At 38.8% G+C, this 17,709-nt stretch overlaps 1 protein-coding gene across 1 annotated transcript in view; it reads right to left on the bottom strand.

Annotated features, from left to right (window-relative positions):
• Positions 1 to 653: 653 nt before the first annotated feature.
• myo3b (myosin IIIB) overlaps positions 654 to 17,709 on the bottom strand; it is a 78,284-nt gene continuing 61,228 nt past the window's right edge. The window contains exons 34-37 of the mRNA XM_059342952.1: positions 9,900 to 10,000; positions 9,476 to 9,522; positions 8,930 to 9,084; positions 654 to 757 (exon numbers count right to left, since the gene is read on the bottom strand). Of these exons, the coding sequence (XP_059198935.1) occupies positions 8,976 to 9,084; positions 9,476 to 9,522; positions 9,900 to 10,000 (257 nt within the window). The 3' untranslated portion in view covers positions 654 to 757; positions 8,930 to 8,975. The remainder of the gene's footprint in view (positions 758 to 8,929; positions 9,085 to 9,475; positions 9,523 to 9,899; positions 10,001 to 17,709) is intronic.

The following is a 17,709-nucleotide window of genomic DNA, read 5'->3' as shown; positions in this document are numbered from 1 at the left end:
TTTGAGCAGGACTTTGATATAGTTTGTAAGAAATTCATGACTGTGTGCTTGACACAATGTCCAGTCCCCGAGGTAATTTACTTGCTCCAAACCTTTACCGTCTTGTGGCCATGCCGCAAGTTTTACAGGGTCACCTCAGCAGCGGTTTGCCTAAAAGACATCTTTCCTGTGGCATTTGATGGGAAAATTAACTTGGAGGAACCCCTGCTGCAACAGTTTTCTGCCTGTAGATTCAAAGGTTTGAACATGGAATCAGTCTGTACCATCCGTGTATTTCATACAGTACTTTAAAGCATAAAGCGGAGAGTCGATCAACAGAAATACTGTCAGGAGGAGGAGACGTGTATGAAGGTGCATTTAGCAAATCTAAAAAAGGAAAAAAAGAAGATACAGTCTTGCAGTGGTTACAGGAAACACAACTTGGTGGTAACTAAGGGGTAAGAACCTCCATATATAAAAGTTGGAAGAAAAAACATTAATCAGTTTCTGGTGTTCTGCACTTTTGGCTCAAATTCCTATTCGGATCAGCAATCTAAAATTCCTGCGTTTCAGAACAAAATTATACATTTTCTAAAAGTTCCACAAGTGAAGAAGAAGAAAAACACCAATAGTGAAAAGTCAGTGATTTAAACACATTTATTTGACTCATATAAAATGTAAATTTACTAGAAATAAATATACATTTACAATACATATCAAGTGTGTTGATGCTGAGTTTGTTTTGGTTCGGATCCAGTTGAAAGATGAAGAAGGCATTCTGCAGGAGAGAGATGAAAAACTGCATTGGCATTCATTATGCAGCACACTTTCACTATGTTTCCATTCATATCATTTTATCCGGATGATAAACTACTTATTGTATTGACCCCAAATGGATGTGAGGAAGTAGAGCTGCATGTGATCTTGACATTTTGAGCGGGCTGACAGTGAGAACTGTGGATTTGACAGAGTCAGGGGGCAATGCCACAACACGAACCCTTTTTAACTTTCCATATTCTCTGGACAGCTGGAGAGAAAACAGGTTCCACATCTGTCTCGTGCGAGAGATATCAGAGAGGATGAGGGTGGGGGTGGCAGTGAGGGTGAGGGTGCATGTGTGAGAGTGAGAGTGAGTTTGAGTGTGTGGGAGAGAGAGAGAGGGAGAGGGAGAAATGCTCGAGGCTACTGGGTACTTGAGCCGCTATAATGGTGTCTCGTATGAGAAAACATCTGTGAATTTCCTCAGTGATCTACAACAATGTATAACTCAGAGCAGTCACTCAGCAGACCTTTGAAGTTGCTGTCTGACAGAAAGCTGCCATTGTTCGCAGCCCCCAACACACAGAAACTCCAACTTTGGTCTCACTAATTTTCCCTGCAATGCGATACAACTCTTTTTTTCTTTCTCTCTCTCTTCCGAGCCTATGAAGCTGGGGGATCTCTGCATATTCAAGAGCAAAGAGCAAAGCCTTGGCAATGTGCAGGATTGGCCCGGGGTCACGTAAGGCGGGACAGGTCATTTTACCTTCCCTCAGCCCACCCTGGATGTGTTAATCCAGCCCTAAAGAGGGAAACTCTCCCCCTTTATGACCATGTACAAAGTTACAGCTTGCAGTGCTCTTCCAGGAATTATTACTGAAAACATCTCTCATCACTGCATTTATACAGTCACTACAAGAACATCATGGTCCTCAGATATTCAAATGCTGTCAGCCTTTAAGAACAGATGGCTATGTTTTCATAATACTTACATTTTTAAATACTCATTCATTTTAGTGATTACTTTCAAGGTATTGTTGCTCCAGAACACTTGAGATGTGCTTCTCGCAACTTAAGCCGCAAAATGATGTAATTGTGGGAAATTTTTTAAATAAATGTGATCTGTGAATGCTTCAACCACACACAACAAATTGTTGGAAAACAGAGGAAACTACAAGAGCCAAGACCAAGCCCTATCTGGCAATGTTATCAAAAGGAAAAGGTTGCTACAACGTTTCTACCAAGTTTCATAAAAATCAGGCCAATACTTTTTCTGTTATCCTGCTGACAAACAAACAAACCAAACCGAAAATATAACCTCCTCCGTAATCACACCAACACATGTAGGACTGAAAATATTTGGATTCTAACATAAAATTGTTCGGGTTTTTAAGTCTCTTTAACACTTCTTGTAATAACCCATATAAATGTGATAATTTAAGTAAATATCTATTTGAAGGGGCTACACACGACATTAATATAGCAGTTAACAAATATTTTCTAGGTGAAGACATAAGGGAGTAATGGGTTTCCTGTTCTTTGTTGTGATAGCCAGTCCGACCATGTGCATGTGAGTGTTTGTGAGTTAAAAAGTGACACTAAAGGACATCTGTAAGTGATGAGGTGGGAATGAGAATAAGAGTTGTGTGGAGGCAATCCCTGCTCGACCTCTGACCATCTTGAACATATTTTCAAATGTTTAGAAGATAAAAGTTACTTGGGGAAACAAATGGAAACATAGGAGAGTAAAATAAACTGACCTTTATCTCAACAATATGATACAAAATGTAAAATTAAAGAAGAAATTAGGGCTATTTGACTGATATTGCAATACGATTCAGGATATTGGAGGTAATGATCATTTTGGCATCATTATTGTCATTTACATTCATTGAATAATATAGTGAAATGTTCATGGTGTCATTTTTGTGTAAGGATCTCTATCAAACTCTTAAATTTGTAGATCTACAATCCTAGTATTTCTGACACATATTTTGCATTTAACAAATATTATGTCCTGATGTTCAGATATAAGTCTATATTGCCATTTGGATAGAAGTTTGATTAACTGTGCAGCCCTAGAAGAAATTGACCATATACTGTGCAGTCATGGAAAAAATTATTAGACCATTGTTTTCTTCAATTTCTTGTTAATTTGAATGTCTGGTACAACTAAAGGTACATTTGTTTGGACAAATATTATGATAGCAACAAAAATAGCTCAGAGTTTAATTTAAGAGCTGATATCTGGACATTTTCCATGATTTTCTTGATAATAACCAAAATCATTATCAAGAAAACGTCTTGATATCATCTCTTAAATTAAACTCTTAAGCTATTTAGCTATTTTTGTTGATATCATTATATTTGTCCAAACAAATGTACCTTTAGTTGTTCCAGGCATTAAAATGAACAAGAAAATGAAGAAAACAAGGGTGGTCTGATATGTTTTATATATGTGCCTGTAAGCTGTAACCCACCCTGCCCATATCAACTCACTCATTTAGCTCGCTAAAATATCAATAATGACAACGTTCTGAAAAATATTGTAATGTGACAGTGGTGGGTCTCCATGGACAACAAGATAAATAATAGAAATCTATATTTTGCAGTTACAGTGGATGTTATTTTATTCTGATCTCAATCAAAAGGTCGTTGGTTGAACACCAGGTGATTCGTCCCGGCTCCTCCTGGCAGTGGCAAAAAGACAAGCTTTCTGTAATGCATCCCAAACTGAAACAAGGCCGTGGTAATTCTCACACTGTTACTCGTCCAGCGTTTATTCAATGGCAGCTGGTCCCACCATCTGGGAAAGCAGCATCGGGGCAAAACAAAACAGGTTACACCTTTGGCCATGCCAAGTCTGCTAGTGCCCCACTCCGTCTACAAACTGAGAGAGGCTAATCACAATTTCACGCTCTGATTTGTCAAATCCCATTCCAGCACCGGAGGCACTAAGAAAACTTTTAAGTCAATAAATTCCATGGTGTACAGGATAACAGCTTTTTATTTTTCCTATTTAACCCTTTTCTAGTTTGCTTTTACACAAGGAAGCAGTTACATTTCCTTTTTTTTGCAAATGAAAAGGAAGCTGTAATTGTGACCCAAACATTTGGTCACCACCAGGATCAGCAGCCAGGAACAAACTCTCCTCATGCATGCATTTTATATTCATGCAAATGTTGACAACAAAACAGTGCATAAAGCGCCCTCAACAAACTGCAGGTGTGAGGAAGCTGAAACAAAAGCCACTGTAACCCTAATGGCATCCCTTGTCATTAAGAGACCTTTGATGTATGTACTCAACAGACTCTTTTATCTCCTTCTTCCTCTATGCCACTTTACTCTCTCTGTCGCTACCCGGTTCAACCAGTTTCTTTATTAATGCCGTCTTTAGGGAATGTTCTTTTGCTCAGAGCCCTCAGCACACATCTGACATCTGGTTATGTATGTTGCTTTCTTTGGCACCAATCATTAGCCAGCGAAGAGCGTCACTATGCTAAGTTTGTACTTATTCTAGGTGTCTGTTCGGCCCCTGTCCTTGAAATTGGTGGGAACAAAAACAAGACAAAACAGGACTTGGCATTAATTCTTCGCTTATAAAACTGTGGTATGCAATCTTAATATAGTGTGATATATTCTGCTGTGGTAAAAATCTGACACATCTGGATATCAAAAGCACGTAAACTGCATTAAAACAGTATTTGAAAAGGCTGCACATGAAATACTGGTATTCAAACTCTCCCTTTGAACTCAAAGGATATAGAAACAGGACAATGTTGGCCTAATCGTGTTCCCTCTTTGAAGTGAGACATCACTATTAGGTGAAAAGGTAAGTATGCTTCTTTAGAAAATAAAAGCTTTTCATCATTTGTTAGGGCTGCAGCTCGAGCGATTTTCATAAAGGTGGTTTAAAACTTTGGATAACAGTGTTTGGGGCTGCCTTGGATGTAGCTTTAATGAAAGTGCGGCGCATGAAGCAAATAGCTAAAATGGCAAGAATAACACCAGCAGCAACGTTAGCCACATTAAAGGAGTCCTCTCCAGCACACCAGATGTTGTCAGATTTAATGAGGAAAAACAAGAGGGAGCTGAATTTACGCAGACGTATTAAAGAAAACACAGGTGTCAGGCCTCCGACGCTGACTCGCATCTGTCCCTCTGTGGAGCCACAAGACGACCAGGAGTCCAAGTAAACACAGAAGCTTCAGTTCATTAGGTCACGACATCTTTCACAAGAGTGACGACAGCATTTCATAACATTTGCCTTTTGCCACACATAATCAGCTAACCAAGGTAATTACGAGCACACCTCCGCTCACCTCCTCTCATATGCTAAAGCAGGCAATCAGCCAGGGAGTTAATTTGGCAGAGAAAAACAGGGGAAGAAACACCCACTCTGGAACCATTTGTCACCACAGTCCAACCTTGTTATTCAAACTAGCAAGCCTATTTGAAATTCCTCTCCGTGGTAAAACAGGGCCAAAATAATCAAGGGAGCATGATCACACTTAATTGATTCAGTGTACTTTTAAGATGCACTACAGGGTGCTGGGGTGACCTATTTCAGACTGCTCTTCAGAGGAACCAACTATCCCAGCAAGGGAGTAATGCACAACGAGGATTTTAATTATTGCAGGATCTGTGGCTACGACCGGAGGTGAAATGCTTCTGAACTAACTGTGACACCACATTATAACACTGCCAGTGGTCCGGGGCATTACTCTTTGATTTTTTTCTTTTGTAGAGTTATATATGACAATAGATTAAATATCAGACTAGGACTTTATTATTGATGCAGCTTAATTATGTGAGTTAATTTAATCATGAAAACAGTGAATCTTTTGAGACACAGCTGACCACAGATTACTGGAACCAAATCTGGATGATTTATTAACAGGATTTATGAACATGAATAAGAGACATATACACAGTATGTAGAGGAATATTTTAAATTGCTGCTTTGGTGTCACATCACTTCATGCAATTGATGCAGTAGTTGCACATTTACTTAAATACAGTACTTAAGTACATTTAGTGGTGTGATGACATACTAGTATTGAAGATAACCATGATTTATAAAAAATAAATATTAATATAATTCTCCACACATCATATAGCATAGCAGCATACAGTCATGGTAACAGACTCTCTCTACATCCCTATTTTTACATTGTGAGGGTAATCTTTTGCTAAAAAAGAGGGGGGAAAACACAAAAAGTGAAAGATGAATTTGACTAATCATGTTTTTTTAAATTAATATCATAGTGTGAATTTTCTGGCGACAATAATTATGTAGTGAAGATCTGATATCGTGACAATCCTTAGTGATTTTTGTGCACTTTACTAGATTAATTTCCATTTTATGCTACGTAATACTTAATACTACTCCACAACAAGTCAGGAAATTGTTTTGTTTAGGTTTTTACTCAACTGCACTAGTTCCTCTGCAGATGAAGTTATATAATTATAAAATATAAAATGCATTGTTATATTACCCAACAGCATACAAGGTGCCATTTTCTTCACAGGAATCTGTTCATTGGTCTGCTAGTGCTCTTGTTCTTTATAACATTGTTGTAAAATGAATGCAGGACTTGAACTTTTAACTGTAATGGAGAATGTTACATTGTTTAATGGCTACTTTTAAAGTAAAGCATCTAAATACTTCTTTGACACGTGTGTAGAGCTTCCATTATGGTTGCAAAATGTCAAAAAATATTGGAAATAGTCCATCCCAGTTTCTCAAAGTCCAAGGTGATGTCTAAATGTCTTGTTTTGTCAGACCAAAACCCAAAGATATGCAGTTAAATAAGATATAAGGCAGAGAAAAGCAGGAAATCTTCATATTTGAGAGGCTGAAAACAACATTTTCTGCCACTACTGCATGAAAGATTGCTTAATTGATTATCCAAATAATTGGCGATTACTTTTCTGTCAACAACTAATCAATCAGTTGATTAATTGTTGCAGCTCTACAAGAGCTGTGTGACATTTGAAACATTTAAATGGACCATACTACCACTACACGTGTTGTGGCTGGTCACCACAACAAACAGGCACAGTTACGGTTGGAAAATGACAGGGTTAAAACCACAGGGCTGTCAAAACCAGTGGACCCTAAACCATGTACCATCTCAAGGAGTCATGTAAAGAAATGCCTTATATTCACATGGTTTAAAAAGGAGAAACAACCCATTTGACCAGTGATGTTTAGGTAACAAGTCTGGCCTCAGTGTCTCAACACGAGTCTGACCCTTACAGAACCGAGCGGTGGGATTTGATTTGGTTCTCTTTAAACCCACCAGATTCGCGTGAACCTGAACCTAAGTGAAGCCGCTATCTCTGTCTCGCTATCTAGGCAGAGCTCTAATGTTTTCCCCGCTGAGTGTAAGGAGGGTGAGATCCTCAGTCATACCACCCTACTCTTCCTATTAAGATCAAAATCTCCTCTCAGGCCCTCGGGTGTCAACAAAGGGAGATGCAGTAAATGATATGCAAATTGAAAAGAAAAAAAAAAAGCTCTACAAATCAACTCGCCAGCCCTGTATTTCCGACACTTCACATCTTAAAAGAAAATTCCTGCATTTAGGGTGAAATTCAAAGTGAGGTCTAGCTCTGCCTCTGTGAGGCTATGTGTGGTGATTCCAGCACTCAGACAGCACAAAGCCCCTCTAACTACAGGCAGCTCGCTGTGGGAGAACTCGTAGGGAGAGTTTTAGGTTTCAGAAGGATTTGTCTCTGGATCCTTCTTAGACAATAGACATAATGCTCAAATATAGGTAGATTTTACCAAGTCTGGTTAACATCACTGAGTTTAGACAGAAGCACACTCCCTGCAAGATAAGGAGCTCCTGAGAGAAAATGTGGAGCGATGCTGAAGTGATTCTATAGTAGTAGTAGTAGTAGTCCACTGACAGGAAATAATTGATGATCCTTTTAGTTTTAAGAAATAAAGTGTCATTTATTTAGATTAAAACACCAAACATATGCTGATAACGCTTTAAATATCAAATATAAGGATGTGTTTGCTATTCTTCAGATGAGATCATTATAAATGTAATATTTTTGGTCAAACACAGGGTCAAAAGAAGCAGGTTTTATTACATTTTGTATAACTTTTTTTCTGATATAGTAAAAATATAACAGAAGTAGCAGCAAAAAAGCAGTAATTATTTATTGTAATGCTTGTGCAAGTACAACTTTAAAAAGAGATACATAAAAGGCACTAGTTAAACTCAATTAACACATTTACAAATTTACAGAGTTTGAATGTTATGAATATTAATAAAGAGATGCTAACTCTCACATCATCTGATGTTTAAACTGCAAATGGATGCTCAGCATTAATGTGTTTCTATGTGACTTTGCAAAATGTTTTTTTTAATTAATGAGACCTCCCCTCCCCACTGCACCACATGATGATGTATTCTTTGTGTTACGTGTCATTAATTCATTACCTCAACAAGGGAGGTTACATGTATGTTTCTTGTTCTGTTTGGTTGGTTTGTTTGTCAGCAGGATTATGGAAAAACTGCTAACCTGATTTTCATGAAACTTGGAGGAAGGGTGAAGCATGAGCTGAGGAAGAATTGGTTACATTTTTTTTAGCAAATTCGAATCACGAGGCAAATTATTTCTCACTTTCTTCAACATTGCAAGATAAGGCGTCAGAATAATCAGAAAAAAGTGTTCCTCACTGGGCATAACTTATGTGAATGTCCCATTTAAGTCAAGACATCATATTGTTGCAACATCTTTAAGATGAATGATAATTTATTATTTAGAGCAGGTTTTAAGCCTCTGGAAGAACAAACAAATACGATAATAATATTAAATTATTTGTGCCACTGTAGAGCCACAATGGCAGCACAGGACTGGAAAATATATATTTTTCCATCTCTAACTTTAATCAAGCATTGTGGCTATAAAAGATGTGCTGAAATCGAAAGCTATGGTTGCTTACTACACAATGCTTTCAGGAAACTGTACAGAAGACTGTAATAATGTTCCTGATGAGTAAGTCGTTCCAGTGAACACTTCCCGACCACTTTGGATTAACGGCTGAGGGCGATGCCTGTACAGGTCGCTTATTCTGCACTGCTGCTACTTGCTCCACATACCACAGCACATCCAACTCTGAGGATGTTCTTTGGAGTGTCTGTCTACATGTCTGGTGCGTCTGTCTTACCGGTTGACATGGTTGTAAGGCTCAGCTCTGACTGACGAGAGGCCCACTAGAAAGGGTGGGAGGGGGGGGCCGTCGCGTACTCTTCCTCAGGGATTGACTCCACCGTTGACAGTAATTTGTAGTACTCATCTTCTCCATCCAGCAGTTTGATTTGACTGTGATGGGAAAGAAGAGGAGAAAGTGGTGAGAAGTAACCGGGATACAGATCAGGCTTCATGTGAAGAAACTAGACATTTAGAACAAAAACAATATTTGCAGATGCAGCGATGAGCCACGTGCGTCTTCTTTAAGTATACTGAGCTGAACCAGGATGTCATTTATAGTACAAATACAAGTCAGACCTTCAACAATTAAAATTAGCCTGCTGACAAAGCCTTAATATGTAACCCCCCCTCTCTAATGACGCAGAGCAACTGCTCATAAAAAGCCTGTTATTTTCGGCTCTCCATTTACATTATAAGAAAACAACTCCATTTCTGGATTCTCCTATTCCACAAAGGGCCTGCTCTGTTTAGAGTTGCTGTAAGTAGGAAAGCAGTTATTTACCCAAGTTTTCTCGGCTTCCTCTTGCTCCCCTGGTAATCCAGAGTTCTCTGAGGAAAGGGCCAAGAGCACACAGTCAAAAGATGAGCAGAGAGTCATTAATTTTTAATTCAAAGTGATTTTGTGTTGAATGCGAGCAGATGCTGATAATATCAGAAGTCACAGCATAATTTTTTCTGATCAAAGGGCTCAAGTGAGTCTGATGAAGCATGCATCTTGCTCAGCTTTGATAAACCACATCAATTATTCACCGTGAAGGCAGACATCCTGACATGAAAGCAACAGATAAAGAGCATAAGCACATGTTCAAGACAAGAGGCAGAGAAGCGTGGGGGTGGGGCTCCAGGGTCTGGCACAGGTAGGTTTAATTGTATTATCATGTGGAACCAAAGTCAGACAAAGGCCTTTATCGGCACTTTGAACTCACATTTAGCTGGTTGTAGTACAGGCTGTCTTCGGGGCTGTTGAGCAGCTTGGGCTGCTGGCCCCGCCGGCGAGGAGTTCTCTGCTGCAGCTTCATCACTGGACCTGCAACAGAGGAAAAATGAGGGCAGTGATCCAGCCAAGCAAAACAACAACAACCACCGACATGATGCTGATGGTGATGACAGCAGCGGTAAACAGATTCTGCCCTCCACTTTTTAAATCTGCACCCTTGTGTGACAAAGTGGCAGAAACATATTTAAGATTTATGTCGGTTTGGCTTTAAAATTATGTAATTTCATCGATGAGCTGACTCAATAACAGCTTAACGTTACATAAATTCACACATATAAACCACATCGAATTATATCTCTTCTCACAGGTGCACAGCAGACTCAAGTTCATTTTGCTAAAAAGCTACAATGGAGGAAGCAGAGGTGAGACTGTGGTGGGTGGTTAATAGCACTACGCTGCAGCCTCCAAGGCTGAAAAATGAAGCCAAAGCTGCCATTCCAAAAACTGCAGTACCTCGACTGGCCACTTGAGACTGGCTCCAAAAGTGAGTCAATCCTCATTGAACCCAATGTTAAAATGCCCAAGTTTACAGCAGAAACACATATCTACAGCATTACAACGTTTCGGTCTCTAAAATTAAATTTCGTGTTTATGACAGCTGTGAGGGGCGTCAAATTCAACCGTTCAAATTATATTAAGGCTTAAATTCATGCATAATTAAGAGGCGAGGCCACTTGGCAGTCACCATCACAGGTGGTGTGTTTCAGCAAATAGGCTTCCTTCAGCCCGCCCCAGCTCACCCAAGCTCCACCTCTTTACCCATTTTTGAATTAGTTAGGAGTTAGGAGGAGTCAGGCACTGACAAGATGACGATGGCTGGAGAAACCACACTGAGCTTCACAATGACTCAACAGAAATCTACTATAACATCACAGAGACAACATCCAATTTTTTTATTGTTTACAGTGTATGATTAGAGTGTGCATAGTATTGTGTGGATATTTAATCATAAAATGTGTTGAGTAATTTTGTATTTTTCTTATTAGACTGAGAGTAAATAAAGTATTTTAATCACAATTAAAACAAGATAATTACTTTATCTGGAAATGTGGTGGGGACATGAGGGCTTAAGAAGAAAAAACACTTTTTCCTCAATGTATGTGAATTTAGACAGAGTAATGGGGAAAGCGATGAGGTCAGAGTAGATAAGAGGGTCAGGAAATAAATTGCATAATGGCAGATCAAAAGAGCAGATCCTAGGCTACAGAGATGGGAATACGAAAATACTGTGTATAGAGTGTGCATTTGAATCTTCTATATTGATATTGCATTGTATATTTTCTTATCTTGCAAATAAACCTTTCACAGAGCATTCTCACTTGTTAAATTTTTTGTTGCAAGCTGTTTTTCAGAACATTTTAAACATATTTTGCTTTTAAAAGGTGATAGTGACATGTCCCCAGTGTCAAGTGCATCTAATAATAGATTAGACAATGTGAGACAGAAAGGATTTCTTTTCAATGCAAACAATTGTTTCAGTGAGGACTTAAACATTTATCTGTATCTTGTAATTGAAGAAGTAGTTAGTGCTGTGGTGGGAGGCTTTAATGAGGAACGTTGTGGGGAGTTGTTTAGTGGCTATTTTCGTCTTTTACAAAGTGCAGCTTTTCTGCTGAAGACAGTTTTCTGGAAGACATGCACAAAAGTAGAGCCTACAATTAGCCACATCCAGTATTGTTGGTTTGGAACTAATTATCTGCCAATAAACAAGATCAGGGTCAAGTAGTAGGTTTTAATGCATTTCAACTGAAATTAGGCAATATGTCAAAGTAAAACACAGACATAAAAAACCTTAATAAAGGGGAAGTGACCAGTTTTGCAGTCTGACGGGGACTGCTATGCAGGTTTTGTTCTTTGGACAGAGCCAGCTCACCATTTCCTCCTGTTTCCTCTCTCACTAAGCTAAGGTGAGCTCACCTGCTGCCGGCTGGAGCCTGGGTGTACAGAAATAAGATTGGTGTCAAGCTCCTCATCTACCTCTCAGCAAGAAGGCAAATGAGCTTTCTTCAAAGGCTGAGTTTAACTGAATCAGAACTATGTTTTTTTTCACATGGGCCTTGTAGTGACTGACATCACAGATAGCTATGGTGGAACCACGTCATTGTTTTGCAAGTCAAAAGTAAGTCTCAAGTCTTGCACTCAAGTCTCAAGTTGAGACTGACAAGTCCTTAGTCAAGTCCCAAGTCCTGACTTTGAGATTTGAGTCAAAACAAGTTGTTATGCACTCTACACAAAATTAAATGCAATTCTAACAACAGGGTAATATTTTACATTTACAAAAATCATGAATGTTTTTTCTTCCTGATTTTCTCCTGCAGCTTGATTGGATCTGTCAGATTGGTTCAAACAAAGTGGATCTAGGTTACTGTTAACGTTACTTGACTCAGAAGATGAAGGAAAATAAAGACATTCATGGAAATTTTCTTTAAAGTATATTCAATACAAAATCCAAGTTAAGTTGCAAATTCTTTTTTGATTCTGTCGAGTCTAAAGTCATCAGCTGTGTGACTCGAGTTCACATTTCTTGCAGGTAGTTCTGGTTTTAATGAATCTACATCTGAGATGTTTGCTGCCACCCTGATACTAATGAAGTGTATAGAATCTGATTTGTGGTGATTTGGATTAATTGATCCTTGAAAGTGAAGCGACAACCAAAAGCTGGCCTTTAAAAAGTACATTTCCACTATTCACACTTGAACAAAGACCTGATTAAACACCCTACACTGACTCAGCAGATCTACTCCAGATTTAGAAGCTAAACCAATGTGAGCTGTGTCTAATCTGTTGAACATAGTAAGTAATTCAAGACTCCCGCCCATTTAATAACTTTTACGCTCTCTGATGCTGTTTCTCTTCCAGCAGATGACCAAATCTTTGGCAGCGTAACGTTGTTTTCCCTGATTGTTCAAAACAGTGTACTGAAGAATTAATTATTCAACGCACAGCAGAAACGTTACTGACGACTTACGAAAGATAACGAGCTAAGTGATTACCTGATTATTCAAACACAAGACAGTAATGAAGGGTTATTACATTCTCCCACTACAGCACAGGCAGGGTTTCAAAATTTATAGGTTGCAAAAGTGTGTTTTAAAGCCGAGACACCTTTACAAGGAAGCATCTATATTTAATGTCAGATAACGTTTCATCTTCTTTGCCTACGTTTCGGGTGAGACAGGACATTTCTTCATCATCTCTTGCTACCTCGGCTTCTCTACCTTGACTAAAGCTGCATTTGCTTTTTCCATCTTAACACTACTTTGTACTCACTTTGAACAGACCTCATCACATCTCAATCCTATACATCAAAGAGCAAGCTCCCCCCCTCCACCCCCCGTATTTCCTCGGCTTTCTTGATGTTATTCAAACCAGCACAGGTTTACTAAAGTCACACTTTGTAAATGCCCAGAAAGTTCCTGTCAGTTCTGAGATATTAGCTAACTTTTACCGTGAATCTTATCTATCTGTGCCTCAGAGGTGCTAACCGTCCACTGTGTGAATCCTTGTCACCCCTGAGTATTAGAGGATATTTTGGATAGATCTCATGCACGGAGGAAAATAGCTGTGGAAAAAAAACAGCTGTGTGTATTTCCTCTAAACAAGCAACTTGGTTTGGCTTCTTCAAAAACACTTATTTAAATATCACATTTATATTAAATTACACGACATTGCTTCTAAGCTTTGTGGGATCTGGAAGAGGAACTGCATACATGACATGTTGGGTTAAAAAGAAAAGAAACAAGCACACATAAAATGTTTGCACAATACATTTTTGTTAAACAATGTCTGTATGTAGGACATTGTTCTGCTAATGATGCAGAAATGGATCTGATAAGCAAATGTTTTATTCCCCTGAAATTGCATCAAAGCCCTCAATCACAGATAATGAATCCTAACGTCCTTGAATGGAGTTTCAAAACTCTATCGTATTGTAAAATAGACTGCATACTCTGTTTTCAACAAACATATGTTTTGTCTTAAAATAATATCAACTCCACCATTAAAATGATGCAATGACTTTTAACTGTTTCAGTGCAAGCCTGAAAGTATCCAAGGCCCTGTTTGCTAACTCCTCCTCTCCACCACAAACTGCAGTGACATAATCTTGAGTGTGACACACATTGAATATTTTCATCAACAATGTCAAATGATAGTTTTGATGGCTGTCATTTTTCAAATCTGGGGCAAGTTATTAAAAAAACTTTTGACAGTACCTTGGCTATTCAATAATGACTGGGTGTGTGCAGCATGTCCTGTGTTGCACTAGTGATGATTCTCTCTAGCCAATCAGAAGTCTGCAGTGTTTTCACTGCACCTTCAAGTATCGACTCATGTTGCATGGAACCTCGACCGAGGTGATACCGAAAAAGGTTCTGAACAGTGGAAATGTGGCAAAAGACAAGATCTGTTTTCAGGGCTGAATGATTCAGTTCTTATATCGGCACTGCAATTGGAAAGAGGTAACATTTTCAATCAGCAATTGCCAAAATCTTAACTATATCTAGTGTTATATTTAGATAATTATAATGTTGTGCAGAGTAACTTGTAACTTTCCTCTTCGCTAGTGGTTTTATAATCTCTTTCCCAGATTTACGAGGGCACAGTTTGTGTTCTCAGCTGTCATGTTTAGGCTTGGTAATTATAATAACTTTTTATAATAATAACTTTATTTATATAGCACCTTTTAAAAACAGCAGTTTACAAAGTGCTTCGACAGAGAGCAGTAAATCACAACGAGAATGATGCCATAAGGCTAAAAATAATTGTTACATTAAAAGAAAAACAATAAGAGACAGAGCAGGAACATTTACAAGACGTTCTCAGATACACAGAAAATTAAAGGTAAAAGTAGTAAAAACGTAAAAAGTGTGGAAGTAAAAAGGAGTGGTGAGATAGAACACATTAAATAAAAGCAAGTCTATAAAAGTGGGTTTTAAGAAGTCATTTAATTGAAGTTAATGACTCTGAGTGCCTCATTTCCTCAGGTTCCAAAGTCGGGGAGCTTTGGTAGAGAAAGCCCGGTCACCTTTGGTTTTCAGATTTGACTTTGGAACGGTCAGAAGAGCGCCACCCGAGGATCTGAGGACGTGGGTTGGCTTGTTTGGAGTTAGTAATTCTGTTAAATAACTAGGAGCCAGACCTAAAAGAGCTTTAAAAGTGATCAGTAAAATCTTAAAATCAATCCTAAAATGAACAGGGAGCCAGTTCAAGGAAGCTAAAATCGGGGTGATGAGATGAATTATTATAGTGATCGGGGCTCATTCTAACGGAATTCCTGCAAGAATTATGTTATTCTGAGACCAGATCTGCAAAACTTTACCTGTGACCAAAATAAAGGCTGGTATTGAGACCTTATTTTTTCTCCAGTGTATGCTACTCTTGGGCTTCCAATCTATGAACCTGAGACCTTTACACTAACATCCTAACTAACTAAAAGCTGTAGCAAGTGAAAGTAAAACTTCGTGTTTAGTTCTTAACAAGCATCAACTACCAGGTGTAAAGAAGGAAGCCAACTCCAAAGTGTCAAAAACTGCAGTTCCACAAATGGCCACTTGAGGCTGGCTCCAAAAGTCGATCCACATAAACCCCTATGTTAAAATGTGCAATTTTACAGCAGAAAGAAACATGTTTAAAGCCTGTTACAAAAAAAAACAATTTTGCTCTCTATAGCTATTTTCCCTGTTCATGACAACTGAGCTTAATATACAGTCTATGCTAAAATGTTAAACTAAGATGGTGAACATGGTGTGTTCAGATTAGGGATGGGCAGCTGGAAGAAAGTTGACAACTTGAGCATCTATAACGTTAATGATCAATTAATCGCTATGTTTTTATACATGACCCAGTATGTATAAAAACATGCATAGATGTTTTAAAATAAAAGACATACATACAGTACTATGCAATAGCCGGTTTGGATAAAGGATGCTTTTATTTTGAAAGGACGAAAAGAGACTTCCTGTTGATCGTAAAAAACTCAAGTGAAATTAAACTGTAAAGATAACGTCAAGGAGTTCAGTGTTTTATCTTTTAGCCCCCTGAAGAGGCATGAGGTTAGTTTTCACAGTAATCTTGCATATTTAAATGTTTTTTGTGTTTAAATAAGTTTTGGATCAAATTAAACCTAGTAATTCATGCTAGCAAGGTTTGATACAGTAAGATAGTTTTGCTCAAATTAATACTCCTGTATTTCTGTGTTTTATAATTGTTATTGCAACTTTCAGTTTGCAAACTGTAGCTTTATCCAACTTAATTCTCAGGTCATTGGCTTATTGACGTACGGCCACAGAACTGAACACTCGGCCGTGTTTCAGTTCAGTGAGTACTGATATACAGTCACAGATAAAATTAAAATAAAAAAATACACAGATCGATTAAAAACGTGATCGACCCGTAACATCCCTAGTAAGGATGTTAAGCAATGATATGCTCATCATCGGTGTGAACATGCTGACGTTAGCATCAGTTGATTAATTTCTATTAAAGTAGACATAAGGTTAATTTGTGATTGTGGTTGTTACTATCATAATTTGTGAAATATTACAAATAGAGGACTGCAGTTATGTTTATAAAATAATAACTGCATCTTGGTTGACAAAATCATGATTACATGTTTTCCTCTCATGGCTCAGCTGCTGGATCTCTCGCTGCAGATCTGGAGCCCGAAACACGACACATGGGGGTTGAGCATCACCATTTATCCATTCTGACCTGCAGCGATTAGAGCGTGTAGCAGATCAGAGGATGGGTCAGAACTCCCATCTCTGTGCCTCTGTTTGGGAAATCACTGCCATTTGATCCAGGCCAGCCCCAGAGGAATGCTGCTCCTGCAGATATATTACAGGCAAGGAGGCTGCCAAACTGGCCTCTGGCAGGGGAGCGCGGCTTGGACACGGGCAGGCAGAGCTGGGAAGGGGTCAGTCAGTGGCTCACACCGGGGGTTTGCTAAATGATCGTGGGTAATGTCTGCTGTTTGGGGTGGGGAGTAATAATGGTCGACTGGGAATACAGAGGCAGCGCGGTTCATACAGTATTGATTTCTCCGTATCAAAAGAAAGCCAAGCAGAGTTTGCTCTTCTCGGTGAGAAACTTACATATTGTACATGTTTGCTTCTTGAGATAAAAAGGGCTGGAATTCTTTTTGAGATAGGTGTTTCTTTCATTTTCAAAGAGCAGCAGATGACTCGTATTACATTTCTAAATACCACTTTGAAATCCCTTGAAAATCAGAATGCTCCACAGAAACAACATAAAAGAGCTGCTAAAAGGGATTTTTAGTGGAATAAATTAGAGATGTATCGATTTACTCCCCAAATCACGTGCTGCAATCACCTGACTTCTCCCAGACCACAGAGAACCACTTGGGCTTTGTTTATTCAGATGGAGGGAGCAGAGGCACCAAAAGGCATGGATTATAAGGAAAAATCATCAGCAGGGGCCTTTGATGTCTAAATGAGGCATGTGCAACCCAGACCCCTCTCTTTACCTCACAACCTCCTCTTCTCTCACACACACACACACACACGCACGGGTGCATAAACCCAGACACATGCATTCGTGCACACGAACACAGACATTATTCCTCAGTTGCAAACAAAGACTCCAAACAGATATCTAAAGTCGAAGAGCATTTCCAGAACTTTTCAAGGCTCCTGCGATTTATTACCACTATCGTCATTTTGGACATCATACTTAAAAAGCAACTCATGTGCTTTAAATTATAAGACAAACTGGTCAAG

Source organism: Centropristis striata, chromosome 10, assembly GCF_030273125.1.
Source record: "Centropristis striata isolate RG_2023a ecotype Rhode Island chromosome 10, C.striata_1.0, whole genome shotgun sequence".
In the NCBI taxonomy this organism is placed as follows: Eukaryota; Metazoa; Chordata; class Actinopteri; order Perciformes; family Serranidae; genus Centropristis; species Centropristis striata.
This window is presented reverse-complemented; position numbering and strand designations above follow the sequence as displayed.